General features: G+C 50.9%; 2 protein-coding genes across 2 annotated transcripts in view; both read right to left on the minus strand.

Annotated features, from left to right (window-relative positions):
• Positions 1 to 26487, minus strand: part of LOC121446547 (protein sidekick-1) — a 958674-nt gene that overhangs the window by 56991 nt on the left and 875196 nt on the right. The window contains exons 31-35 of the mRNA XM_041649217.1: positions 21741 to 21844; positions 17225 to 17295; positions 6704 to 6839; positions 5607 to 5666; positions 5296 to 5397 (exon numbers count right to left, since the gene is read on the minus strand). Coding sequence (XP_041505151.1) covers positions 5296 to 5397; positions 5607 to 5666; positions 6704 to 6839; positions 17225 to 17295; positions 21741 to 21844 — 473 coding nt within the window. The remainder of the gene's footprint in view (positions 1 to 5295; positions 5398 to 5606; positions 5667 to 6703; positions 6840 to 17224; positions 17296 to 21740; positions 21845 to 26487) is intronic.
• Positions 19794 to 20066, minus strand: LOC121446494 (40S ribosomal protein S27-like). The gene has a single exon (XM_041649156.1). The coding sequence runs from the start codon at positions 20064 to 20066 to the stop codon at positions 19794 to 19796; it is 273 nt and encodes a 90-aa protein (XP_041505090.1).

Below are 26487 nucleotides of genomic sequence, written 5' to 3' on the forward strand. Positions count from 1 at the left end.
CCTATATTTCAGCCCAGATCTGTTTGACCCCCAACTCAAGCAGTCTCATGACAATTGAGGTAGAAACTTGTAGAAGGACACTGGAGCCCACAAGCCTAGGATAAGGGAAAAGGCCACAGAGAAGACACTGGGGCTGGGGTGTGGCTCAGTGGTAGAGCACCTGCCTAGAATCCCCCAGTGAGGGGCTAGGGTGTGGCTCAGTGGTAGAGCACCTGCCTAGAATCCCCCAGTGAGGGGCTAGGGTGTGGCTCAGTGGTAGAGCACCTGCCTAGAATCCCCCAGTGAGGGGCTAGGGTGTGGCTCAGTGGTAGAGCATCTGCCTAGAATTCCCCAGTGAGGGGAGTGGGGTGTGGCTCAGTGGTAGAGCCCCTGCCTAGAATCCCCCAGTGAGGGGCTGGGGTGTGGCTCAGTAGTAGAGCACCTGCCTAGAATCCCCCAGTCGGTTAGGGTGTGGAATGCCATCTTCCTGTCTTCTCCCCACTTCTAGGGTCATGTTTTCCTCTGTGCATGAAGGCTGAGTTCTGGGAACACTGTGACTCCATTACACACTCTCAAATTTCCTTTCCTGTTAGGTGTCCTGAAACACTCTGTGTTGCGGGAGGTCCTTCCGTTCCTCCAGCCAACAACTCTGTCCCAGACTCAAGTCAATGCTCAGCTTGCTTCCCTCTGAGATCAGAGTCTCCAGTAAAACATGGAGACTAGAGTTTCCCGTGAGGATCAGGGGCTCTCATTGGATACTCATCTCATAGTCTTGATGCAAGCCCTTGTCCTGTCTACACACAGCCCTGCCTATAGCATGGGTACCTGTGATGTCACTGCTGTGTGCTGGGTTAGCGCTGTGAACCTGATGGCACAGTCCCAGGAAGCATGACAACTGCGTTAATTACCCCTGAGCGGCTGCCACTCTCTTCATTATAAGCGCGTTCTAACTAGCACAGCTCCGAATCCTTTTAATTTCACTTAATGGGCTCCAGGACTGGCTTAATGTGTCACTAGAGGGAGCTGAAACAGCTAGAAGCATGGTTCCCTTTTTCTCTTTCCGACCAACAGTAATTAAAAACCTGTAGGATTAGAGGAAAGGTAAAACCCACATTCTACAGGAAGATTGTTTTTGATGTCACTTAACAGCCTTGTGTGGCTCAAGCTGGCCTCAGATTCACTACGCAGCTGGGAATGACCCTCAACTCCTGATCCTCCTATGTCCGTCTCCCAGATGCTGGGATTATGGGATGATGCCATCATTCCCAGCTTATGTCCGCCTCCCAGATGCTGGGATTACAGGAGGATGCCGTCACTCCCAGCTTATGTCCGTCTCCCAGATGCTGGGATTACGGGAGGATGCCATCACTCCCAGTTTATGTCCGCCTCCCAGATGCTGGGATTACGGGAGGATGCCATCACTCCCAGCTTATGTCCGCCTCCCAGATGCTGGGATTACGGGAGGATGCCGTCACTCCCAGCTTATGTCCGCCTCCCAGATGCTGGGATTACGGGAGGATGCCGTCACTCCCAGCTTATGTCCGCCTCCCAGATGCTGGGATTACGGGAGGATGCCGTCACTCCCAGCTTATGTCCGCCTCCCAGATGCTGGGATTACGGGAGGATGCCGTCACTCCCAGCTTATGTCCGCCTCCCAGATGCTGGGATTACGGGAGGATGCCGTCACTCCCAGCTTATGTCCGCCTCCCAGATGCTGGGATTACGGGAGGATGCCGTCACTCCCAGCTTATGTCCGCCTCCCAGATGCTGGGATTACGGGAGGATGCCATCACTCCCAGCTTATGTCCGCCTCCCAGATGCTGGGATTACAGGAGGATAGCGTCACTCCCAGTTTATGTGGTGCTGGGGTGGTGGTTAAGAGTGTCTGTTGCCCAGGTTCCTCTGTCCCACCATCCACTCCAGGTAGTCTCTGATTGCCTACAGCTGCAGCTCCCGGGGATCTGGTGCCCTCTTCTGGCTTCCATAAGCATTGCACTTGTGTGTACAAATCTACACACAAATACACAAAATTAAAGACAAACAAATAAAAATAGTGATGGACTGAGGAGTCAGATGGTTCAGGAAATGAAGGCTCTTGCAGCCAAACTTGATGACCCGAGTGTGACCCCTGGGACCCACATGGTGGAAGGGGGGAACCGGCTCTGAAAAGTTGTTCTCTGAATCCACAAGCATACGGAGGCCCACGTGCACCCTCCACACACAAAACAAAATTTGAAATGTAATTTTGAAGGCCATAGCTTCAAAGTAACAGTGTAGTCACAGTTTCAAGGCACTGTCCTGTCTTCCAGTGCCCTTCAAAAGTCACAGAGCCCCACTGAGCCTGAGGGACTGTGAGTGCCAAGTGTTGTCATCTCTGCTCTTCAGGGAAAATTCATGGTGCTCTGGTCCTTCAGCTGCTAGTGGGCACTTAGTATTGGGTCCCTGCTGAGTGGAAGAGGGCAAGACCTAGCTCTTTTCTAGAGAACTTAAAAGACTGCTGTGTGCGTGTGTGTGTGTATGTCTGTGTTTATGTGTGTGTGTATCTATGCATGTGTGTGTCTCTGTGTATGTGTGTGTCTCTCTTTGTGTGTGTATCTGTGTATGTGTGTGTATCTGAGTATATGTGTGTGTATCTCTCTGGGTGTGTATCTGTATGTGTGTGTGTATGTGTGTATGTATCTCTGTGTGTATGTATCTGTATGCGTGCGTATCTGTGTATTGTGTGTGTATCTCTGTGTGTGTATCTCTGTGTGTGTGTGCGTGTATCTGTATGTGTGTGTGATGTGTATAGATCAGAGGTCAAGCTTTAGTGTTATTCTCAGGCACTGTCCACCTTGATTTTGGAGACAGGGTCTCCCTCTGGCCTGGAAGTTGCCACATGACTTAGGCTGGGTGGCCGTTGAGCCTTAAGGATCTGCCCATCTCTGTCTCCCCAGTGCTGGGATTAGAGCACATGCCACAGTGGTTTTGCTTGCTTGTTTGCATGTGTTCTGGGGATGGAACGCAGTTCCTATGCTTGCTCCGAAAGCTGTCTATCCACTGAGCCATCTCCCCAGCCCCTGCTTTTGTACGATGTTGGGCTGGACCCTAGAGCCTTAGATAGTCTAAGCATATGTTCTACATGAGTTCTGCCCCAGCTCCAGGGTGGCTCTTCCTGCTGGACTAAGATTGACTGCATGTCCGCTAGGATGTGAGCTTCTGCCTCAGGCTGTGAGCAGCTATGAACAGGGCAGAGACATGTTGCCTCAGCCTCTCTGTATTGGCTTCAGGAAAACCCGCTGGCAGTGACTATACAAGCAGTCTGTGTGGAGAACACTGCCAACGCCGCCACAGGATGTGTAGAAACTCCAGACAATCCCTGAGTGGAAACAGGGACAGGAGGAAAGCAATGGAATCCCCAAGTCAGTTTGTTAATAAATTCACTTTACATCAGAATCCCAGAATTTGCCCCTCTCCTCTCCTCTCCTCTCCTCTCCTCTCCTCCTCCTCCCCCATTCCTCCCTCCCTCCCTCCCTCCCTCCCTCTCTCTCTCTTTCACTTGCTAAAGTGTCTGTCAGACTTATAAATGGCTGTAAAATTTTGCAAACCAAGAACATGACCAGAGTTGTTAAATATGAGCCATGTGTGATGAAGGGACAGAAACAGATACAAAGGAGCCAGGCAGCTGGCAGAGATGCCTGCAGAAGCAAGGAAAGCTCGAGACAGACTGGTCCACGTGTAAGAATTCAATAGCCACCGAGACTCACAACAGGGAGAGAAGCTGCTGATGGGTTGGTGGATGGGGGTCGGGATAGGAGACTGCCTTTCAAGCCATCTCCATCCAACAGGCTCACTTTCTATCAAGCGTCAAACTCCACTATAAATCTTAATGGCATGGAGTGATTACTGAGCATAGAGGGGTCGCTGGTTCCATCCTCGGCACTGCACAGCCTAGACTTGATGGCGCATGCATGCCTATGATGCCAGTACTTGGGATTTGGAGGTCAAGGTCATATATCCTCAGGTACATAGTGAGTTCCAGGTCAGCCTGGGTTACAGGACACTATCTGAAATACATAAGTAGGTGTTTCCCTAGAACGGAATTGAGCTCATGCAAGTATCATGGATGGGACTCTTCCATCCGAGTCTTGTTTCCTGCTGGTGGAGCTGGCTTCTGCCTCCTGTGGACTGGATCATGACAGACTCATTTTTCTTCCCGATCTATAACACTGGCGCTCAGACACCGACCTCTATGGAAAGGCTATAACTACCTTCTCCCCGAGGCTCACAGAGGTAAACAGTACACATTTGATCAAGAGGGGACCCAGAGAGAACACCCACTCTCTAAGCCCCGTCCTTCAGCTGAGCAGATGCCTCCGGTAACTCACGTAGGAGCTTTGTGCATGCTCAGTAAACACGAAGAGGGATTGTGCCAGGCTAGGTACACACTACGAATTCATTCTATGGGCAGAAGGGCCGAGAGCCTTGCTGGGATATGAACCTATGCTTCCTCACTGTGGCTCACAGATTTCTATACCACATCACAATGCTCAAAGGTGAGAGCTCAGATTGGCTGAGTAACGTCCACAAGGTCACACAGCCAACAAATGGCAGGGCCATCACTCAGCCCCACAAGCTCATTCACAGAACCACAGCTGGGTCTGTTTGCATAGCAGCCTCTGAGTACTGCAGGCTGAGGGCCCATGATGCTCAGAGGGTAGCTGTAATTGAGGAACGAGTAGGTGAGATGGCTCAGTGGGTAAAGGTGCTTGCCACCAAGCCTGATAAATTCAGGCTCAATTGGGTGCCACCAGGGCTCCACCCCCACCACGATGACCTGCACCCTCCAACAGTGACCCAAATCAACTGTATTTCCTTCAGTTTTTTACGCCACTATCATGAGGAAATAAACACACACTCTGGTAAGTTCTCTTCATCAGGGGTTTGTCATAGCAACAAGGAGAGTAACGGGTACTGTGTCAACTTGATGAGACTGAGAATTTCCTAGCATAGGAGAGCTGCCTCTGGGACTGTGTGCAAAGGCAGACAGTTGCCTAGGATGCAGCCTGCACCATCCTGCAGGCTGGGCAACCTGATGGGACACATGGGAGGGAGGAGGAAGCCTATGATGCCTGCCAGATCTTGCACTTCCTCCAGGAAGAAGCTGCTCTGCCCCTCCCCACTTAGCAGATGGAAACTGGGAACCAAAAGGAATCATTCTTCAGGAGTCTCCAGTGTGCTCATTATGAAGCCAGGTCTCTGTGTTTCCTGCAGCTATCTGATTGATGGTGGTGGCCCTTGTCTGGCTGTGGGTGGAGGGACAGGCTCGGAACTTACCAGCCTCCCCCACGAAGACCTCCACGGGCACACTGGCCGGGCTCTCGCCGATGATGTTATAGGCGGTCATGATGACTTCATAGCGCCGATACTTCTTCAGATCTGCAAGGTCAGACACCAAGGGTCAGCCTATGCTGGACCAGCCTCTAGAAGTTTCCCTGATATGTGGGCATGCTGAGACACAACCATCAAGGAGGAACTCCGACAATTAGAGCCACGAATCCAGGCTGGTTTTGCCTGGACTCTGGAGATGGGTGAGCATCCCTGCCTCACGGCACCAGTCACAGGGGCCTGAGATGCTGTGCACTTACGTGTTAATTCATATGTCGTCAATGTGGAGCTGCTGTTCACGGTCTTGAAGCTGCTTTGGGCTGTAAGCGGTAAGGAAGGCAGTTAGTGCAGAGGGACACTGTTCCTGTAAACCCAGCGTGGGGTGAACATGAGTCACACAGCAAGCTGCATGGGGTGCTGTGCTGCTGTCTGCCTCATTCCTCGGCCCTGCAGAGACTGTAGGCTTCCCGTTAGCTCCCGGGTATTACCACACTCCTACCTAACACATCAAACAAGACACCCCAGCCTGAGACAAGTGGCGGTGGGCTGGCCCTTTGGCAGAAGGAAACAAATGTAAGGGCATTGGTAGCCGTACAGAGGACAACACTAAAGACAGAATTTTTTTTTTTTTTTTTATCCAGGCCTTCTGGGTTGCAGGTCTGTTGGCTGACCAATGCTTGCAAGTTGTGGGACTCTGGTCTGAAGGGGAGGAAAAGGTCACCCATTAAGTGTTCTGGGACTAGGTGTACACACACCTGGTCCCCATCAACCTGCGAGGCACCAGGGACAAGTTTGTGTGCAGCTGGCACAGGTGCCTCTTGGTGGGAAGGATGGGGTAGAGCCGGGAGCCTGTTGCATGCTGGGTGAACCAACATTAGGCAGCTTCCTGGCCGGATGGGGGTGAACTAGGTAGGAAGTGCTGCCCAGGTGTTCTACCCTGTCTGTCCCTCATCATAGAGATCTGCCCGCCTCTGCCTTCTGAGTGCTGGGATTAAAGGCATGTGCCACTGCACGTGGCAAAAAGGGAATTTTCTATGACACTATTTAGGGAGGGAGGTAGAGAGGCAGGGTTCTCAGTTAAGCTGTCACTGGCTTTAGTGGGGTACAGGCTCAGCAGAGGTCAGGAGGTACCCCACACATAGATTATATGGGTGTGGCCTTCGCCTCAGGCCCCAGGCCACAGCTTCCAGGTCATCTACCTCCATCTGTGTCCCCACTGGCTTCACACTACACTGCCTGCTCCCTCCCTGTGCCATCACCTGACTCCTCTATAGTACTTCCCAGCATGCCTTGCATGGAGCAGATAGACATCGAAGGCTCACCTGTGAACCTCCCCCAGGAGAGGAGCACCGCTCACCTGTGAGTTCAGCACGCAAGGCAGAGGGACTCTTGAGTGTTTTGGTCTCAGGGCCCATGCCTGTCTCGGATTCCAGCTCACGGTAGTAGATCCTGTAGCCTTGCAGAAGACCATTCAGGCTCTCATCCCGAGGAGGCTGCAGAGACATTGTACACTCAGCCATTTGGGGATATTACCAGAGTCAGTATGTACAGAAGGCTTAGTAGCCAAGACCTTGGTGTAAAAGTCTCTAGTTCAAGCCCTGGTTCTTTTATTTTTTTACACATATTTTATTTTTATGATTGTGTGTGTGCACATGCACACATGTGCAGGCATGTATACACACACACACACACACACACACACGCGCGCACGCGCGCGCGCGCCATGATATGGATGTGGAGGTCAAAGGACAATTTCCAGGAGTTGATTTTCTTCTACATTGTGGGCTCTAGGGTTTGAACTCAGGTCATCAGGCTTGCCTGCAAGCACCTTCATCTGTTGAGCCACCATGCAGGCTCTAAGCCTCTAGTCCTTGATGGTTAAAAACAAAGAAGGAGAGCTGGCGAGATAGCTGGCAGAGTGCCCGCCTTGCAAGCTCTAGGACTCGAGTTCAACTCCCAGAAACCCACATGAAAAGCTGGGCAGGGAGCTGCATCCTTGTGATCCTGCACTGGGAAGGACACAGGAGGATTCCTGGGGGCTAGCCTAGCCTACTTGGTGAATTCTGGGCCAATGAGAGACCTGGTCTCCAATATTAGTGTAAACATCTACTAAGGAACACGTGAGGCTGTTCTCTGGCCTCCATGTGTGTATGTGTATGTACCTGTACATGTGTGTAACACCCCTCCACACAACCCCACACACAAGTGCGGAGTAGTGTGTGTGTGTAGCACTGAAAACACTGTTGGAAACAGTATTTGTGAACCTTCTAGCTGGGGAGGTGGGGGTCCCGGGCCTGCCTCGAGGACTGGTCAGCAGCTCCGACTGCCTTCTCTCTGAGCCTCAAATGCAGCGATGGTGCACAGCATAGCTGCTGGACAGAGGTGGAGGTGTGTAACCAGATGCCCGGGAGGCTTGCTGGGTCACAATGGCCTTATTGTCTACGTGGTTCGCAGACTCCCAGTGCCAACCAGAGCTGTGACTCTGTCCCAGAACTTCTGCCACACACCATGGGCTACAGTGGGGAGTGCCCCTCCTTCGGCTATGGTCTCAGCTAGTGGGAAACTGGGTCTCAGTGTAGCGGGGCAGTTACTTCAGAAGAGACTTTTCCTTCCTTTCTCGTCTGACCCTTTCTGAATGTTGCTGGCAGCATGTGGGGGTCCCCGATGGCTCAACTGCCTTCAGACAACTGGATCAGAAAAATGAGCCCTAGTCCAGGGACTGGGGGTCAGGTGAGTCTATTTTGTTTTTTTCTTATCTGCTCTTAGGGTGGTCAGGTTCAGGCAACAACATATAGGTTACCCACCCAGATTTGAATTTCGAAGTACTATTGTCAAAATTAATGGTATCACTCTCCAAATTTACTGTTACCATAGTGTGTTGTGTGTATGTGTGTGCACGCGCGCGTGCACATGTACATGCATATGGGCTGTTTGGGTGCACGTAGGTGCTGTTTGTGTGTGTATATACATGTGGAGGACAGAAGACAATGCTGGCTGTTCTTCAGGTGTCTATCCTGTTGTTTTTGAGATAGGGTCTCTTACTGGCCTGGAGCTTCCCAAGTAAGTTATGCTTGTCAGTGAACCCCAAGGATCTGCCTGTTTCTGCCTCTCCAGTGCCGGGGTTTTAAGCTCACGGCACCAGGCCTGGCTTCTCCCGTAGGCAAGCATTTTACTGAGCCATTGTCTGTCTTCTACTACCCTGTTAAGGCAGGAAGCCAGCGCTTTCTGAGAGTAAGAGGCCTTTCTCTGCACAGCTCGCATCTCCAGGAAAGGAGACGGCTCTGTCCCTGCCGTGAAGCAAGAATAATGCCGTCCTTGGCTGTTCTGCCAGCCAAGTGGAGGGTACCCTGAACTCTGCACCTTGAGGATTAGTAGTAGCCTGCATCTCCTTGGGGCTATGAGATCTGCTCCAGGAACAACAAAGAGTCAAGGAGGTAGGTAAGAAAGAACTGTGGAGTTCCTGAGGAAGCCTTAGTGCCTGGAGCATGGGGAACCGACAAAAGTGGCTTGTATGCTGCCCCTGAAGGAAGGAAGAGTCCGCCATGACACAACCCATGGTAGCCATGGTGCTCTTCAGCCTAGAGGGGGCAGCCTGGTTGAGAAGGGCAGCCCAAGGGTCCTGGGCCAGAACTCATCTAGGTTTTGTGATGTTTTCCATATTGTTGACTTCCAAAATGATTCACAGTCTAAGTCAGGTAACTTGCTAGGAAAGAGCCTCCTCGAAGTTCCCTGAACCACGGGCATCAGTCCTGTGGCAGCGCATGGATAAGAAGCCTTTTGCCAAGCAAGAGACAGCATGTATTTCTAAGACCCGGGGGCAGCTTTGCTCCTCCTTTCTGAGGCCCCTGACAAAGAACTAGGGAGATGAGAGTCCCTGTCCTGTGGCTCTGAGTGTTAACCAGGAGCTCTTGCGGCCCCGATAACACCACGTGGCCATGCAGAAGGTTCCGTCACAGTCTTTACTCACACTGGCGGGAGGTAGGGATGGCACAACTTGGGCTAGGCAAATGAGATGGCACGGGCTCCTGTTTCTGGGATCCGGGCTGGCTCTAATTAGCAAGAAGGGAGGGTGAGTGGGCACATCAAAAGCTCGCTTCTGGACTCTGCAGGTGCCAGCCCTGCAATCCCTCCTCCAGGGTCACCTTCAAAGCCTGCCCGTCAGTCTGGGATCACACTAGAGCGAGGATGGCTAAGACCTGGCCAGCTCTGCTGAAGACACACAGGCTGGGGACCATTACTGCAGGGAACACGGGGAGGATTGGATCCTGTTCACTCAAAATATCAACCGAATAGGATGCATGGGCAGATAGAAACGCTAGGGACACAGTGCAGTTGTACTGCTGTTGACAGACACACAACCCCAGTCCTTGAGTGTGCAGGCTGAGGGTAGGGGGAGGAAGTGTTAAAGGTTGAGCCGTTTCTAGTGGAGTCAGAGGAAGGAAAGGGAAGAGGCCAAGCCCCTCTACCGGCCAGCATTAAGCTGGAGCCATATTTGCCTTGGAAGTCCCAGAGTATCTCAGAGTCGAGTTGTGTGCTGTCCCAGCAGGTATGTGCTGTGGTCTGGATGGGTGGCCCCGAGGGAGAGCTGTGTGCTGCAGGCCTCCACCCCTTCCCAGTTTCCTTCCTGTTGGTGTGACACAACACTCTGGCCTCAAGCAATCCAGGGGAAGAGAGGACTTTATACATCCGGTCACAGTCCATCTCTGAGGGAAGTCAGGACGGGACCTTAAGCAGGGGCTTGGAGCAGAAACAGTGGAGGAACGTTGTTTGCTGCCTCACTCTCTGGCTTGTGTTAGTCTTTCTTATACAAGCTGCCGGCCCAAGCAGACTGGACCCTCTTACATCAATGAACCATCAAGATAGTCTTCACAGACATGTCCACAGACCGACCTGATAAAGACATTACTCAATTAAGACTCTTTTCACATGACTCCAGGCTGTTAATGCTGCCTTGGACAGTCCCCAGCTGAAACTGTTAGGAAGCAGGGCTTAGAGGGAGGACGTCAGGGCATGGGAACATTGGACCCCAGGCTCGTCCGTTTCTCTTTGCTTCCTGGCTATGAGGTGTTCCAGTATGCACTTCTCAACAGAGGCTCCAACCTGCCACACTGTGAGCGGAATGGACAACCTTTTCCTTTCTACATTAATTTTCTCAGATGTTTTGTTATAGTTCAGGAAAGTGGCTGACATAAGCAGAGAAGGCAGATTCTCCAAAGTCCAGTCCAGGCCTGCCCATGGGCAGCTCTTGCAGGGTGGGAGCTTCACACTCATCCAGGGCTTGGTGGTTCTGCAGGGACTCAGAGACAGCTTTTGTGGAGCACTGCACTGGTTTAGTTTGCTCTGTATTCCTGCAGTTTGGCATCATGGTAGAGGTCAAGGGAACAGCCTTGGAAGTCTTCCCAAGTTGTTCCCCCAGATCCAAAAACGATTTCAGGTTCTGGATTTAAATCCTGACACTGTAGCCTCCTTATATGCTTCAACTCCCAGGCTATGCCTTGAAGCCCCATTGGCAGAAGTCTGGCACCAGGCTTGGTCCTTCCTTTGTGGAATATTCCTTTACACTGTGTGAAAGTTATGTTGCTGTGATTGGCTTAATAACCAAGCTGACTGGTCAATGGCTGGACAGGATACAGTTAGGCAGAAAAGCCAAACAGAATGATGGGCTGAAGAAGGGTGTAGTCTGGGAGTCACCAGGCAGACGCAGAGGAGCGGGAGATGAATGTGCCATGTTAATAAAGGTACCACCACGTGGCAGAGCATAAATAAGGAATATAGGTTAACTTAAAATGTAAGGGCAAGTTACCAATAAGCCTGAGCTATCTGTCAAGCACTTATGATTTATATTTAGCCTGAGTCAGTTATTTAGGCCTAGGGCAGTCAGGACAGGAAATGTCTATTTACACCTCCCAGTCCTAAGCCTGAAGTTCTCGGTCCAGCACATGTCCCTGATCACAAGGCTCCGCCTGCCCTGTGCTCCGTTCCATAGCCCTACAGCACCCACGACAGACCCTGGGTGCTGCAGATGCTCAGTCGATGATTATACAAGTGAGTTGAGCATGCTAGAGACCAGGGGGACTCCTTCTACACATCATTCCACCCAGGACTGGCCATCTGTGTGGGCAGAAGCTCAGAGGGACCTGGAAGCTCTTCCTAACTTGGGCAGACTCAGAGTCTAGGATGGCTTTCCAAAAGTCCCTGTTCAAATGCAGGTGACACACAGTTGTGGTGCACCAGAGAGTCATCACCCATTGCCCAGGAGGAGAATGGTGCACTGGGAAAGACCCAGAAGGACAGTGCTTTGTGGGGCTGACAGAACTGAGTGGAGGGAGAGACCTGTGTTGGGAGGAATAGGACTCTACCATTAGCCTCTGTGGTGATCTCAACTGTCAGCTTGAGGAGTTAGAGACTCACCTGGGACATGGACTTCTAGGTGTGTCTGTGGGGACTATCCTGATTAGGTCAACTGAGGTGAGAAGACCTGGCAACAGTGGAGGGCATCACCCCCTGACTGGGAGCCTGGGTTATATAAGCGGGGCAAGAGGCATTCATCATTCTCTGCCCCCCAACTGTGGGAGAAACGGGTCAGGCTACTTCAGGCTCCTGATGCTCAGGCTTCCCCACCCTGAGGCACTGTGAGCCCAACACGGGTAGCTTTGGTCAGATAACAGTGAGAAAAGTTACTAAGAAAGCATTCTACCTCCCAGCTGCCTGACAGGACTGGGCTGGGTCACATAGCTGCTGGCTTCTACCCGGGCTCCCTCTCTGCTCACGTGAGAGGTAGGTAGGCTACAGAACCAAGCTCACCCCATGCTACCACAGAGACCTAGGATTCAGGAAAGCAAAGGACTCGCCTGAGGTCTCATGAGACCATGAGGATAAAAACTAGGATTCAAATCTCAATCCAGAGGGACAGCTGAGGTCTCCTGTGACCTCCCACATCTTAGAGAGTGGTGCAAGGGCTCCCTCTGGGACTAAGTTCCAGTGACTTAGGGACACACAGGGTCCTAGGTCACCTTCATTACAAACACAGCATTAAACGCAGGATGTGTGCATCAGACATTCTGCTGCTGTGATAGACACCCATGAGAGCAACTCGGAAGGAAGAAAGGGGTGCTTCAGTGTATGGGTTCAGAGGCTTTGGCCCTTGGGTCACTTGGCTCCTGTGTTTCTGGGCCTGTGGTGAGGCCAGTGGCAGAGGAGACCCTTCGAAAGAGGCAGACCACCCTTCAAGTGCCTGCCCCAGGAGGGGGAGATGCTCTGGAGGCAAGAATGCTTGCTGTATGAGCATGGGGACCTGAGTTCAGATCCTCAGCACTGATGTAAAATCCAGCTGTGGCTGTGTGCACCTGCAGCCCTGGTACTTCAGCAGGGCAGATGGAATCAGGAGAAGCATCGGGGCTTGCTGGCTGGCCACTGTAGCTACAATAGCTGTAAGCTCCAAGTTCAGTGATAGACTGTCTCTAAATAAATAAATCACATGGAGAGCAATAGAAGAGGGTACCCAATGTCCACCTCTGGCCTCTCCAAGTGCATCCACACATGCGCGCGTGCAAACACACACACACACACACACACACACACACACACACACACACTGACATGGCATGTCCCCAGTTAACTGCTTCTTAGACTCCTCCCTCCATGGCTCCACAACATCCCAACAGGCTCTTCCAGTTCCGGGTCCATCAATAGATTAGTTAGGTCCCTTATCCAGCTATTCTCCTGGAAGCCCCGTAACTGGTTACTCATGTCTAGAACTAAGCATACCACCCGTTAGACTTTGGGGGGAACATAACATATTCACACTATGACAGCCAGCAACTTTAGAGTCTTTGCCTAGGCTGGACCTTCTCTCTGCCTCTTCCTCTGGGGAGACCTCGCCACCCTGCCAAGTATGTGCATTTGTCCCTCGGGCAGAGCTAAAAGCCTCTCTCTGCTGCTTTCCCATATACGTCTATCAGTCTGCATATGGCCCCTTTGAGAGAGGAAAACAAACCCTGGGTTCCCAGCTGCCCCCTGGCTGAGGTCGCATGGCCTTTGTCTAGGCCGCCATTACACCCACAGAAGAAAGAGTCCCTTAGCTTATGAAAGAGGTGAGCAGGTCTTTCATTTGTCGGTAAGTATCTTGGGCATGTGTGAGGACGTTTCTTGACTGTGCTGAGGTGAAAAGAGCCACCAAAGATGTGGGTGAAACTATTCCATGGGCTGGGGTCCTTGACTGAATACACGGTGAGCCTCAGCATTCCTCTCTCTGTTTTCTGACAGTGCATGCAATATGACCGGGTGGTCAAGACCCTGCGATCATGCTGTTTCCACCGTGATCCACCACACCCTGAAACTGTGAGCCAGGAGGTGTTTTGTCACAGCAAGGAGCAAAATAACGAGAACAACCTCCTTGAGGTGTCAGGGCACTTGAGGGGACATGTGTGGGATAAGTGTACTGAATGGATCATGGGGACAGTCAACGTCGTCATCGGTTCGGAAGCCTCCCACCCTGGGACACAAATCAAAATCCTAGGACATGGGCAGTGGACGCTACTAGAGGTGAAGTCTGATTGTCCCCTAAGAGGCCCAGAAAGGCCTTGATGAGGGCCCAAGCCTTTAAAAAACATTATTTTTCAGCACATTGCTAAAAACACAAAAGTTATAGGTGAGCTGCTTCCTAGGGAACGAGAACCTATATTCAAACGCAGCTCTTCTTTCTTCGTTCCAGTCTCTGATTTCCTAAATTACGCGTAATTTTAATTGTGTTTCAATCGCCCGCTGGTTGACAGGCGTTTATTTCTACAATACACTGGACTGGCCACCTCTCGCTCTGGGCTTTTTGAAATCCGTTTGTTCTGTTGTGCACTGGAGGGCACAGCTGATGGGCACATATGCCAAGTTCCTTTGGTGCAGCTCCATGCCACTTCACAGGCTGTCCGGCAGCCATGGAAGAGACTTGACACCTGTGCTGTTATGAACTGGGACTGGCAGCATCTCCAGGCCACAGCGACTTTATTCAGAGGGGATGGGATGCACCCCGACCGGAGCACGCGCTGCCTGTATGGATAAGATGTGCACCTCATTATTGGCAGGCCAGCTGCCACGTCTACAAATAAGACACTAATTTTCTAGTAGAATCTGGCACAGTAGGAGTGGAGTCAGTGCAGTGCAGAAAGGCAGGGAAAATTATGGGCGTGAGGAGAGAAAGAAGTCCCTCACCCCAGAGTCTGGTTGAACCCTTTCACTAGCTGAGAATCCATTCAGACATATCTACCAAAGGCCCTTCTCCCCTCTCAGGTAGAACCTTCAGTTTTCCGGGAATCTCTCCAGAAGCCCCACTGCCAGTAAAAACAAAACAAACAAACACCAGGCCCTAAGCCTCTTGCACATCTTCAGTGTCTGTTTTCACTCTACCAGCTTATACAACTCAACCAAGGCATCTCCGGAGCCCCCTCAGTTTTCACTCTACCAGTCTATACAACTCAACCAAGCCCCTTCATGGTCTCCATTATCAAAGAGGCTGACAGAGGTAGGGAAGGGGAGGGTCCCTTAGAAATTCGCTAAGTAATGAAATTCCGGAAGCTTCCGAAATGGAGTCACAGTAAAGACGCTGAGGTGGGGCTCTCATCTGGGGAACTGTGCTCACTCAGACACATCTTCCTCTCGGCCTGGCCCTTTTCTTTCTACTTTTAATAGATTCTAACTCTGCTTCACACTGGCTCGTCCTGAAATTCTTTTCTGAATTGAAAACAAGGACCTGGCTTTATGTGAGTCAAGGTCCCTAAAAGATTAAGGGATCTTAATTAAGGGCTGCTGCCGGGGATGTGTGGAGCTATGTCTGTGTGGAGCTACGCTCCCATCCAACAAAAAGACCCGTCCTCCCTCCCCTTCCCCTGTGTGTTTGTGCAGGGCGAGAGACACAGCATCCAGGACTTTGAATTTCTGCTTGGAATGTTTCTGGTCTCCCAGTACAGCCTTGAAAGGAAGTCAGGGCTGAAGCAGGGCCCCTAGGGAATAAGGATGTGTGAGGTCAGAGATCAAACATCCATGACACCTGCTTGTTGGAGGAAAGAGCTGGACCTCTGGGGTCACAGTGGCCTCTGGCATGCCAAGGTCAAGGTCCTTTGTTATTTGTTGTGGATGGCTCCTTGACCCATAGGGCAGATGGGATCCCGGACTGACCCCTTCTTGTTCTGTCCTGTCCCCTACACTCTGGTGAAGCCAGAGAAAGCTGAGGGCACAGCAGTGAACTGCCAGTGTCATCAGAAAACATTCAGAAATATCTTTTTGTCACCCTGAAAGGCACCTGTCGCTGGCTGGCGACTCTGACACTGAAGGACGATGTTATACTCTCAGCAGAGACCTTTGCTGCTAAAGGGCTCTTCTCTGTCCCTCCCGTAGGTGACAGTGTCAACTTCCATTAGGCCGAACCTACTCTTGTGCTTTGGTGGCAACATCAGAAAGCCCCTGGCTGTCGACTTGACAGGATCTAAAATCATGTAGGAAACAGACCTCTAGACGTGTCTATGAGGAAATTTCTAGATTAGGTTAAGTGAGGTAGGAAGATGGTCCCTAAGGGTATCATCCCATGGGCTGGGGTCCCAGACTGGACAACAAGGACACAGCAGCAAGCTGAGCCCCAGCATCCATCCCTCTCTTCTTCCTCACTGTGGATGTCATGTGACCATGAGGTTCCTGCTGCCACGCCTCCCCCACCATGAGGGTGGGGACTCTCAAACTGTGAGCCTAAATACACTCTCCCGCCCCCTTAACTTGCTTCTTGCCAGATATTTTTGTCTCAGCAAGGAGGAAAGGAACTAAGGCAAAATACAAGCCAACACTTAGGTACCAAGAGACAACACGGTGCACTGAGAGATCAGGACTCCCCAGGAGTCACCAGCCACGACTCAGTGGTTCAGGCACTTTGAGTGCAAGGTGGCTCCTCCGGCTACCTGGTCCTGTCTGTCTTTTTCTTCTTAGTGTGGGCCCCAGGCTCCCGCACCCCTAAGCGTTGGCTCTGGATTGTTTATGATGCTTGAGCCAAGGTGGGGGCCACACAGCTCTCATGCCATCCGGCCCAGCGGGCCTTGCTCATTCATTGCCCAGGCACCTGCGGGTGCCCCTGAGAGGCAAGTCCTGGCCCTGGCCTTCCACTTTCAGAGGTAAGCGCCTGCCACCCAGGAGGTACCCACTCCCCCATCACGTAAATTTATTTTTAGGATGAGTTTCACCATGACCTGCAATTCACTGAAACTGAGATATTTCAATAAGTCCTCCCTCTCTTGTGTTGTTTCCCCGCCTTCCCCCTAGGTTATTTTGCCACACACTGAAAGTCAGTCTGACCAACCCAGTGTCACTGAGGTGTTTTTATCTCTGCATTTACGCTGGCACCTGCCATTCCCCTTGACAACACCATCAACCCCAAGAAAGAGTCTCAGGCCGCCTGGTCCACCGTCTACATCCCCAGCTCACAGTGGTCGAACTTGGGCTAACCAGGCCTTCCAGTGGCTCTGCACACAGCCCATTATCTGCCCTCCTTCAAGGCCTTAGGACCAGGCACTCTAGCAGGACAGTCTTGGTTCTGGCATCTGGAGGCTCCCTCACTGGCCAGAAGCTCCGCCCCTTTGCTCATTCATGTGCTCTGTGAGCCCATTGGTCTGAGGGGAGGCTGCAGCCCTGGAGACCTGAGCACAGTTTCCTCTGTGCAGGGTCTGGATGAGTTCCAGCCTTGGGCCAGGGGCTCTGTCTAACTCAGCCTGGCTGCTTCCTCAGGTACAGTCACACATTTGGCATGGGTGTGGCTTGCACGCAAGCTCTGTATAGTTGTCCTGGTTGTCCGAACCATGGAACAAAGGCGTGCTTCAGAAATAAGTGAGGTCCCCATGGTTCTTACCTGCCACTGGATCAGAACCGAGGATGTGGTGTGAGGTGTGGCTGAGACAGATCCTGGAGGCTCTCCGGGAACTGCAGGGCAGCAGATAGGAGGAAGTAGTTAGAATGGTTCTTTTGGGCACCAGTCACCCTTCAGTGTAAGGAGCCTGTCCTCCCTTCTGTGGGTCCTCTCAGGCCAACCACAGCACTCTGTGAGCTCCCGCCCAAAACCCTTCCTGGGCTTCCAAGTCTTTGTGAAAGGGGGTCAGATAGCATTTTCTGAGAACCTAGGTGTTAGTGGTTTGCCATGAGCAGGCCAGGTGGTCACAGTGAAGTCACAGTGCTCTTAGCTTGAGACACCGAGTGACTGTTGGTAGAGATGAGGTTGCCGCTGGCCACCCAGCATGCAAAGCCAGGAAGCTGTGGTGACTTTGCGCTGGTCTCTGGAAGGACAAGGCTGGTATGACCCCTGTCATGGACAAGCCTGCTTTGGGACCAATGAGGAGCCCTTGCCATAGATCAGGTGCTGGAGATTTTTCTGCACTCTCCAGGTTCTCTTGTGTACTAAACTGACCTCTCTGTGTCTCCTTGGCTGAGGATGTGTGCCAACAAAAGCCTGCCCACTAAGTGCTTCTGGAGGGGACAGGACTAGACATGTATCCCAGGATCTGTCTACTTTTCATCCTAGGTTTGCTTCTGTCTGAGTCTCCTCTGATTATTCAGGCCCTCTATCCCTAGTCACACAGGTGGACCCCAATGTCACCCTCTAGACCAGGGGTTCTCAACCTGTGGGTCATGACTCCATTGTGGGTCAATCAAGTCATTCACGGGGCAGCCTAAGACTATCGGAAAACACAGATATTTACATAACAACTCATAACAGCAAATTTACACTTACAAAGTAGCAGTGAAAATAACTTCATGGTTGGGGGGGGGGGTTACCATGACATGAGGAGCTGTCCTAAAGGGTTGCAGTCTTAGGAAGGTTGAGAACCACAGCTCTAGCAGAAAACCTTCTAGTAGTCTATAGTCAATGTGGACCTTTATCCAGCCCAAGAACCCTGTGCAGTCGATAAATATCAGCCTAATAAGAAAATGTGGGGTCTGGAGAGATGGCTCAGAAGTTAAGAGCACTGGCTGTTCCTCCAGGGGACCTAGGTTCAATTCCTAGCACCCACAAGGTAGCTCACAACTGTCTAAAACTCCAGTTCCAGGGGATCTGGCACCTTCACACAGACATACATGCAATGCAGGCAAAACACAAATGCACTTTTAAAAAAAACCCAAATAACAACAACAACAACAACAACAACAAAAACTAACTTGCCAAGACAGTGGTTGTTCTAGCTGTCTGGGTACTAAACCCACATACATACAAAACCTTGAAGCACATGCAACTGCCATTAAAAAAAAAAAAGAAAAGAAAGGAAGAAAGGAATGAAGAAAAGAAAAGAAAAAATGTGGAAGCATGTTTGGATTCTGGGGACTTGGAAGGCACAGGTAGGGAGATTATTACAAACTCAAGAATAGCCTGGGCCAGGACTAAAGCTCTATGAAAAAAAAAAATGGCTGCTGCAGGTATGCTCAGTGGTAGAGCCCCTGCCTAGAATCCCCAGTGAGGGTCTGGGGTGTGGCTCAGTGGTAGAGACCCTGCCTAGAATCCCCCAGTGAGGGGCTGGGGTAAGCACCTGCAAGGCCTGGGGTTCCAGCCCTAGCATAGTAAGGGAGAAACGTTAATCAGTCATCAAAGGCCCCCTCTCTCCAGCTAAGGTAGGGCTGGTCTTGCCAGTCAATCTCCACCTCACAGAGGGAGACAAAGGGCCACAAACACAATGCAAATCCAACCACAAAGGGAAATTGCAAGTCTCAGACAAGGGAGATGATGAGATAGGGGCCTCAAAAGCTGCATTTGAATATCAAAGGGTTGAGAAGGGGCCTGGGGAGCCCAGAGAGTTCCTTGAATAGCTTTTCAGTAAGGGCCTATTCCCTGAGGTCTCAGGAGCCTGTCAGGATCCCGTGCTCCCTGTTTGTCAGAGATAACCCGACAATGACAGCAGCTTGCTGGGTGTCTGGCCCTTTCTTCTAAGAATTAGCGCACCATTGCAAATATTCTCTCCATTGTGTCTGATGCAAGATAAAAATGAGAGGTTCTTTTTTCTTTAGTTTTCATTTGATGCTGACTTTCTACCCTTGTTCCACACCACCTTTTGTCTGTTTGTGTGCGGAGGTTCCATGCATGTGTGTATATGTTTACGTCTCCATGCTGGTCCTGGGGGGAGCATGTGGAGGCTGGAAGTTAGAGTTGGATATCTTTCTGCTGTTCTCTACCTTAGTTTTGAGGGGCTTTTGCTGAATATCAAGATTCCCCACTTTGGCCAGACTGGCTGGCTAGCTAACCCCCGGGATCCTTCCTCAAACCCCAGCTGGGGTTACAAGTATCGCTGGGTATTTTACATGGGCACTGGGGATTTGAACTCAGGTCCTCATGATTGAGCAGCCATTACGCTACCCACTGACTCATCTCTCCTGCCTGTAAGCCCTCACTTATTTTTTTTTTTCATCCAAAATGTGTTTATTGGGATGGTTCCCACTCATCTCGATGGTGCTTTTCGGTGCTGCTTCCTCCTGAAGGAGCACCCTTCTGTCAGTCTTGCTTTCCTGCCTGTAGGCTGACAGAGGACAGGGGAGCAGCCGACACACAGGACTACTGTCTGTGCATGGCTAAACACCGTGGTGATTCTATAGCCTCCTGGGCACTTCACATTCATAAAGTAGGAATTGGGGCTCTGCACCAGGCGCTTCTTCTTGTGTTTCCTCTTTTCCTCCTCTGGAGAGGGATGAAGGAGATCCTTTGCGAGAGGCATGTTCTCGTAGGGAGGTTGTCACCGCCGGAAAGGTGACTTTTAAGTGAGATCATTGATGACATTCTCCCTCCACTCATCCGTAGCAGTGAAAGGAAGGGTTTTGCTTCTCAGTGGTCTCCCAAGCCTCCTACCAGGCACTTTGGGCCACCTAGCTACCTGGATGACTCATAACTTCTTCCCTGAGCTCTGCTGCATCTGAATCTCAACACCTCTCAGGATGAGGGCCCTGAGGTTTCTCCAGGTATTCTGGGGAGCTTAGAGGCCTACTTCTCAGATACCAGACCCAGTGGACCCAGCCACAGTGGGGATGCTGGGTGTGCAGCCAGAGTCTCTGCAGTAACTTAAGTTCTTGATTGGGGGGGAGGGGCTGCTGCATTTACATTAACAGAAGTCCGTTAGGAATGCAACCCTGGAGAGCTGGAACGTTGAAGGTCAAAAGCTGAACTGTCTCGGGCCATCTTAGCCCCTAAATAGCCACTTACTGCCTACTGTTGTGTGCCGTCTAACACCCTCAGGACTTAGGTCCTTTTGGAATGTACAAATAGACACGTAGCTTCACCTACCCAAGACTAAAACATATCACTGTACAAGTCTGAAGCAGAGATGACTAACTTGCCTACCCGGTATTCTCACCAATGTCTTCAAAATTGTTCTTGATTTAAAATGTTCTTATTTCTGCCACTGTAAACACTGTGGAATTGCTAATGTGTTGGAACATGGCAGTATTCGGGGTGACCCAAATCTGTGTTTCACTGGGCCATGATCACTCACATTTGACTCCTAAGTAAAATGTCTCCCCTTCCCGTTGGGGGAGACCTGTTCTTTGTTTTGTTTTTGTTTGTTTGTTGTATTTTGTTTTTGCATCAATGTCTGAATATGGCTGGGGAGCTGGAAATGGCTCACCTCCACCCCTGGGCTAGTCCTCAAGGAGCCCTGAAACTCTGTGTGGTAGAAGTTAAACTTCTGGGCTCAGAAAAGCATGTGTGTGTGGAGGGGGTGAGTCACATGATGTGAGGTCACAGGGCGAGGCAGCGGGGACCTGGTCCATTTGGAAACCACCTCACTGGAGCGTTAAATGGAAGAGATAGGGTTTTTTGGGAGTTATCGCAAAGCCCTGGTGGCTGAACTAAGTGCCCGGCTCTGAGGCTGAGCTGGGAGTTGCCCGGTATCCATCTTCTCCCATCCCACTTGTCAGTCTATGACTGTGTCTGCTGGAGCTGTCTCCCGGGTTCACTGCACTTCCTCCCATACCCAGGATCGGGAATCTTCAGGCCCAATGCCTCTGAGGTCAGAAGCCGGTGAAGAAACCACCTGGTGCTTGGGGTGGGGGCCAGGGGCAGATCTGAAACTGCTTGGACCCAGCTTCCCCAGTGACATTCATTTTTAACAACCCCCATTAATTATTCAATTTCTAATGGAGGACGGTTTTGGAAGCCAATCGAAAGGAGTTCCATTCCATCTGGAAACTCTCTGGGGGACCTTGATTTATGACCGTGGGGTGTGTAGGAACACCCCAGGCTGTCAGTTACTAATGGACTTCAGCTGCTTGTCACCCTCCCTGGTGACCTCCCCTCTCTGCTCAAGACTGGAGCAGGGTCTCTTTCTGGGAGGAAGGTACCCTCTGGCCTCTGCAGAGCTGTGGGGCGGGGTGGTATTGGGCTGGCTTTTGCTCACCATCTTGCAGTGTGGTCACGGCTTCTGTTTCTACACTGAAGTCACTGTCCCCGATGTCATTTGTGGCCTTCAGGCGTAGCTTGTAGGAGGTGAAAGGTCTCAGCCTGTAATGGAATACAGAAATCAGTGACCACAGTCCTGTCTGATGTTATAATTAGGAAATAATTAGGAAATCGTGGGACTGGGGTGTCAGAAGTCTCTCCTGCCCCAGAAACAGAAGTTGGGTTACCCTGCCACCAGGAAGGATGGAACCATTCCCTAGATGTAGCTACTAGGGCCTTTTAGGGTCTCCTAGCCTGCCATGATGCTCAGGGTGAGACGGTTTCATGGAGGGACACATGAGTGAGAAAGTCTTGTTCCAAGGACTTTCAATGTCTCTTTAATAAGATGCTACACAGTAAATTACTGCTTACCTAGGCCAAGGATGGAGGGGCAGAGCTGGATTGGGCTCTAGGGGAAGAATTGAAAAGATCTACCTTCTAGCTCTAACATACCCGGAGTGAAGCTGTCCCTCACTTCTCCCTAGGGCTCCTGTCAGGGCTCTATTCTGGCTGGCCAACCTCTTTGGATTCACCAATGTCTCTGCCCCACTCAAGTCAGGCATGATCACAGGATCCTTCCCCCTTCCAAGTGCTGCGCCCAAGTCACATGGAGGGTGAGCATGCCCCATGCAACACGGAGGGCGAGCATGCCCTGTCCAGCTTGCATTAGGGACAAGTTCCCAGGATCATCAGCACACCGCTTCACAGGCAGGAAATGGGGCAGCAGGGAAACTCTGGCTTCCAAGACCCGTTCTGTTCTTTAGAATCAGTTTCAGAAACTGCCACGGACTAAAGTCCCCAGGAAGGGGGGTGGATGTGGGGGGACGGGGAGGAAGAAAGACAGGAAGGAAGGAAGGAAGGAAGGAAGAAAGAAGGAAGGTAAAGAAAAGGTAATTCTACAAGGCTGCTTGACGAGCCAGAATCTGCAGAAGGCTGCACATTGGGAGCGAGTTACACTGGGCTCCCATTAGTGCTCTAGACAGCCGTTTATGCCCACCTCTGTGTCCGACTTAACTTCCATGTGACTTTTAGACAAATCGGTTCAGAAGGTACAAGCAGACCTCTGGCTTCCACCAATCTGAAGGCTAAGGATGTCCTCAGCCAGCGTCTGAAGCTGTCTCAGAGATTCCCCTGTTCTACTGTAACCCACCTCCCTGTGGTTTCCACCAGTGTATTCTAAATCACCCCAACTTAGGGCTTTCTTTGTTGTTATTTTAAAAACTCCACGGACTTGTTACCATGTTGGAACATGGGGAAGCCTGGATCTGTGTTCCTGGACTACGGTCACATGTGTTGACTCCAGAATAAATTCTCTTATCCCTTGAGGAGAGAGCTGTATTTTTGCTGAGACGCCATGATGATCAGCTACTTTTGTGCTCTTCTGGATACATTGGATTACAGCATTTCTCCAAAGCCTGAGGGATGCTCCACTCAAAGCCCCAGGAATAATCTGGCCTCTCCAATTTCTAGACCCCTACAGGCCTGGCCTCGCCAGCAGCAGCCAGGAGAATCTGGTCTTGGTTGGTTTAACTCGGCTTAACTGAGAAGCCCTTTGAAGGCCCACTGCCTAGAATGATCTTTGCTGTGGTTTCTGGGGACAGCTTTTGTTTAGCTCAAATAAACCACGTCCACCTGTTCTCGGCTTTCCAGAAGCTACTGTGTCTAGTCTCAGGGATAAATGCCTATTGTCCCCTGTCACTTCCCAGTCTCAGATGCTGAGCGGCCCACCTTTGAGTTAACTGCCTTCTTCTCCTGCCTGGTGTGGTGGGAAGCATGGGGTCCCTAAAAGTGTGGGCTCTGAAGTATACTTCCCAGTTCCTCAGCCCGTTATGCTTGGAAGAGCCACTTTGCAGGCACATCCTTGTCTGGGGATCTGATAGACGGACATCAAGACGTTGTCCTGAGAATCAAAGCAGATGAAGCCCTCAGGAGCGGCTCAGTAAGCGCTCACTGAAAACCACTGAAACAGGGTGGGAGAGGTGGCTCAGCAGGTCACAGAGAGAACCTGAGTTCAAATCCCGATTACCACGTGGGTTAAGGCTGTGCCCGTGCTTGGGGAAGGAGAGGCTGGAGACAGGATGATTGCCAGGGGGTGGGGGAGGGGTTATTGCCTGCCAGACTAGCTCCAGGTTCAGTAAGAGACCTTGTCTCAATGGAATAAGATAGAGTGACAGAGCAGGACACACGTCATCCTCATCTAACCTATGTGTGACTGTTTCTACATACACATGTGTGCACACCCCTCACATGCACAGCTGTTAGCATTCTTATTTCTCAGGTATTATCTTCAGCAGCTAAAGTGCGTGCACATCACATAACTGGCCTAGATATCTGTTGTCCTGTTCCTTCCTATCTCTCTCCTTCCTTTCGAATTTACTATGTTCCAGAAGGTGACTTTGAATTCCTGATCCTCCTGTCTCCATCTCTAAGAACTGGATGGCGGGCATGTATTACCACATCAGGCTCTGTGCGGTGCTGGGGTTGAACCCAGAGCCTTGTGCATGCTAGGCAAGCGCTCTACCGCTGTACTGACTGAGTCACATCCTTGGCCTTCCTCTCTTTTGTTTTCACAGCCTAAGCTCTAGCATGGAGAGCAGTGCTAGGCACCTAAAGATGGTCAGTAACACTCTGCTGAGGAAACAAATACATCATGGTGACACTGATGTTCCCAATCCTCTTGGGGAGGTAGAAGAGGGCACCTGCCACATGCTGCAGTACTGACCTGCAAGGCACCATGTGCCAACTGTATAGTAGTGGCACAACTCACCCCTCTCCGGCTGGATTGGAGGTCTGCTCCACAAGGGGGATTTTATGTATGATAATATAATTCTGTTCAAAAGCACGTCGCTGAGGAGGTCATGGGCCCTGGGATATATTGTTGTTGTTATTATTATTATTTTCCTAACTGGGCATGCTCTCAAAGTGTCTCCTAAATATTTGTGTTCATACCCACAGGCTTGGGCTCCTCTCCACCTTGGCCAGAGAAGCTGCTTCGTTTTGGCAGTGGGCAGCAGCAATATGGGGCAGGGAATAACTGGTCAAGTACTGAAAGTATCAGACTGAGTGTTCAGCCCTACACTGGGCATCCACATCAACCTCCTTCTCGAGGGCTCAGGGAACACCGCGAAAGAGGAAGCAAGAAGCACTTAAGAGCACCATGAAATGATGCCTCCTGGGCATGACGTGGTTGTTACACTCGTGAACGCATAATATCTGGGATCATCCGCACGGGGTCAATGATCTCCAGGCTTCACCCACACTTTACTGTGGAGCTACAGTAGACAGTTGCTGGGGGCCAGAGGAAGAAGGAGTATTTGTTTGTTTGTTTGTTTATTATTTATTCGATATATGTGTGTGTGCCTGTGCATGCTTATATGTACCATGTGCATGCAGATGCCATGGAAACCAGAAGAGGATGTCAGATCCCCAAGAACTAGAATTACAGGAAGTTGAGAACCACCTGATATGGGTGCTAGGAACTGAACCTGGGTCTTCTGCAAGGGCAGTAAGTGCTCTTAATCATGGAGCCATCTCTTCAGCTCAAAGATTTATTTTACACACACACACACACACACACACACACGTATGCAGGTGTCTCAAAAGCCAGAAGAGGGTTATTGAAGTCCCTGGAGAGGACTGGTTTTTTTTTTTGAGAATGTGGCCACTGGTAGGATTCCCATGCTTCATTGGATGGCCCCATATCAATGCACATGTGGAGAGCTCCAAATGGACTTAGTGGGAGGGCTCTCTCTCTCTCTCTCTCTCTCTCTCTCTCTGTCTCTCTCTCTCTGTCTCTCTCTCTATCTCTCTCTCTGTCTCTCTCTCTCTCTCTCTCTCTCTCTCTCTCTCCACACACAAACACTCTCACACACACATGTTGTAGGGATGTGTTATGGGGGATTTTGAGGGAATTGTAAGTATAGACATGATCATATATGCTCATATATATGCACAAAATTCTCAAGAATAATGCAAAACATTTTAAAGTAGAATTTGAAATAAAACCAGAAACAAGCCCTACATGTAGACTGGAGTGAGCTGAGACCACATTCAGCAGCCAGCACACAGAGTAAGCATTTAGGGGCCTACGAGAACTCTGCTCCTGAAGGACACTTTCTCCATTGCCCTGCCTACCTTGGGAGCCCTGTTCAACACAGCGAGCAGTGTGCTGTAGGTAATGTGTGGCCTGTGACTGGGCAGACCAGACCAGCTCAGAGACAAATGAGGTTGAGTGTGAAGGAGAGTGGGAAACAGGAGCCTGCAGCAGACCAGGAACTCCTGGGATTCTTTCACCAAGGACACCTGGAAGTAGATGGCAGGTAAAAAACAGGGTGTCCAGGGAGCTAACCCTGGCTCTAAATAACTCACTAGCATCCTGTGTGCAAACGCCTCTGGCCCTGCCCACTCCTACAGATCTTGCCTCTGACCATAGCTGCTCCCACCTCAATCCCAACCCAAACCTCTATCCCGCCAGGGTCAATCGGGCATCAAGGCCAATCTCAAGGACTCCCTGATAAAGAAAAGAAAGTCCTGTCCATCAAATCCCCCCACTCCCTCTACTCTTCCTGGATAGCCTAAGCCTCTGCCGTGGAGCTGGCCAAGCAGAATTGAAATTTAGCTCCGTCATTACCAGCTAGGGCTGAGTCGTTTGGTTTTTATGACCTCACTTTGTGCACCTGTAAAAATGGAGATCAGAGTCCCTGAGA

The sequence above is a fragment of the Microtus oregoni genome, unplaced genomic scaffold, assembly GCF_018167655.1.
Source record: "Microtus oregoni isolate MIOR12 unplaced genomic scaffold, Mior012 000003F_ref0000135, whole genome shotgun sequence".
NCBI classification, from domain to species: Eukaryota; Metazoa; Chordata; class Mammalia; order Rodentia; family Cricetidae; genus Microtus; species Microtus oregoni.

Excerpts from the sequence above, each read along its gene's own strand:
- LOC121446494 (XM_041649156.1), bottom strand. The coding sequence starts at position 20,066 with ATGCCTCTCGCAAAGGATCTCCTTCATCCCTCTCCAGAGGAGGAAAAG.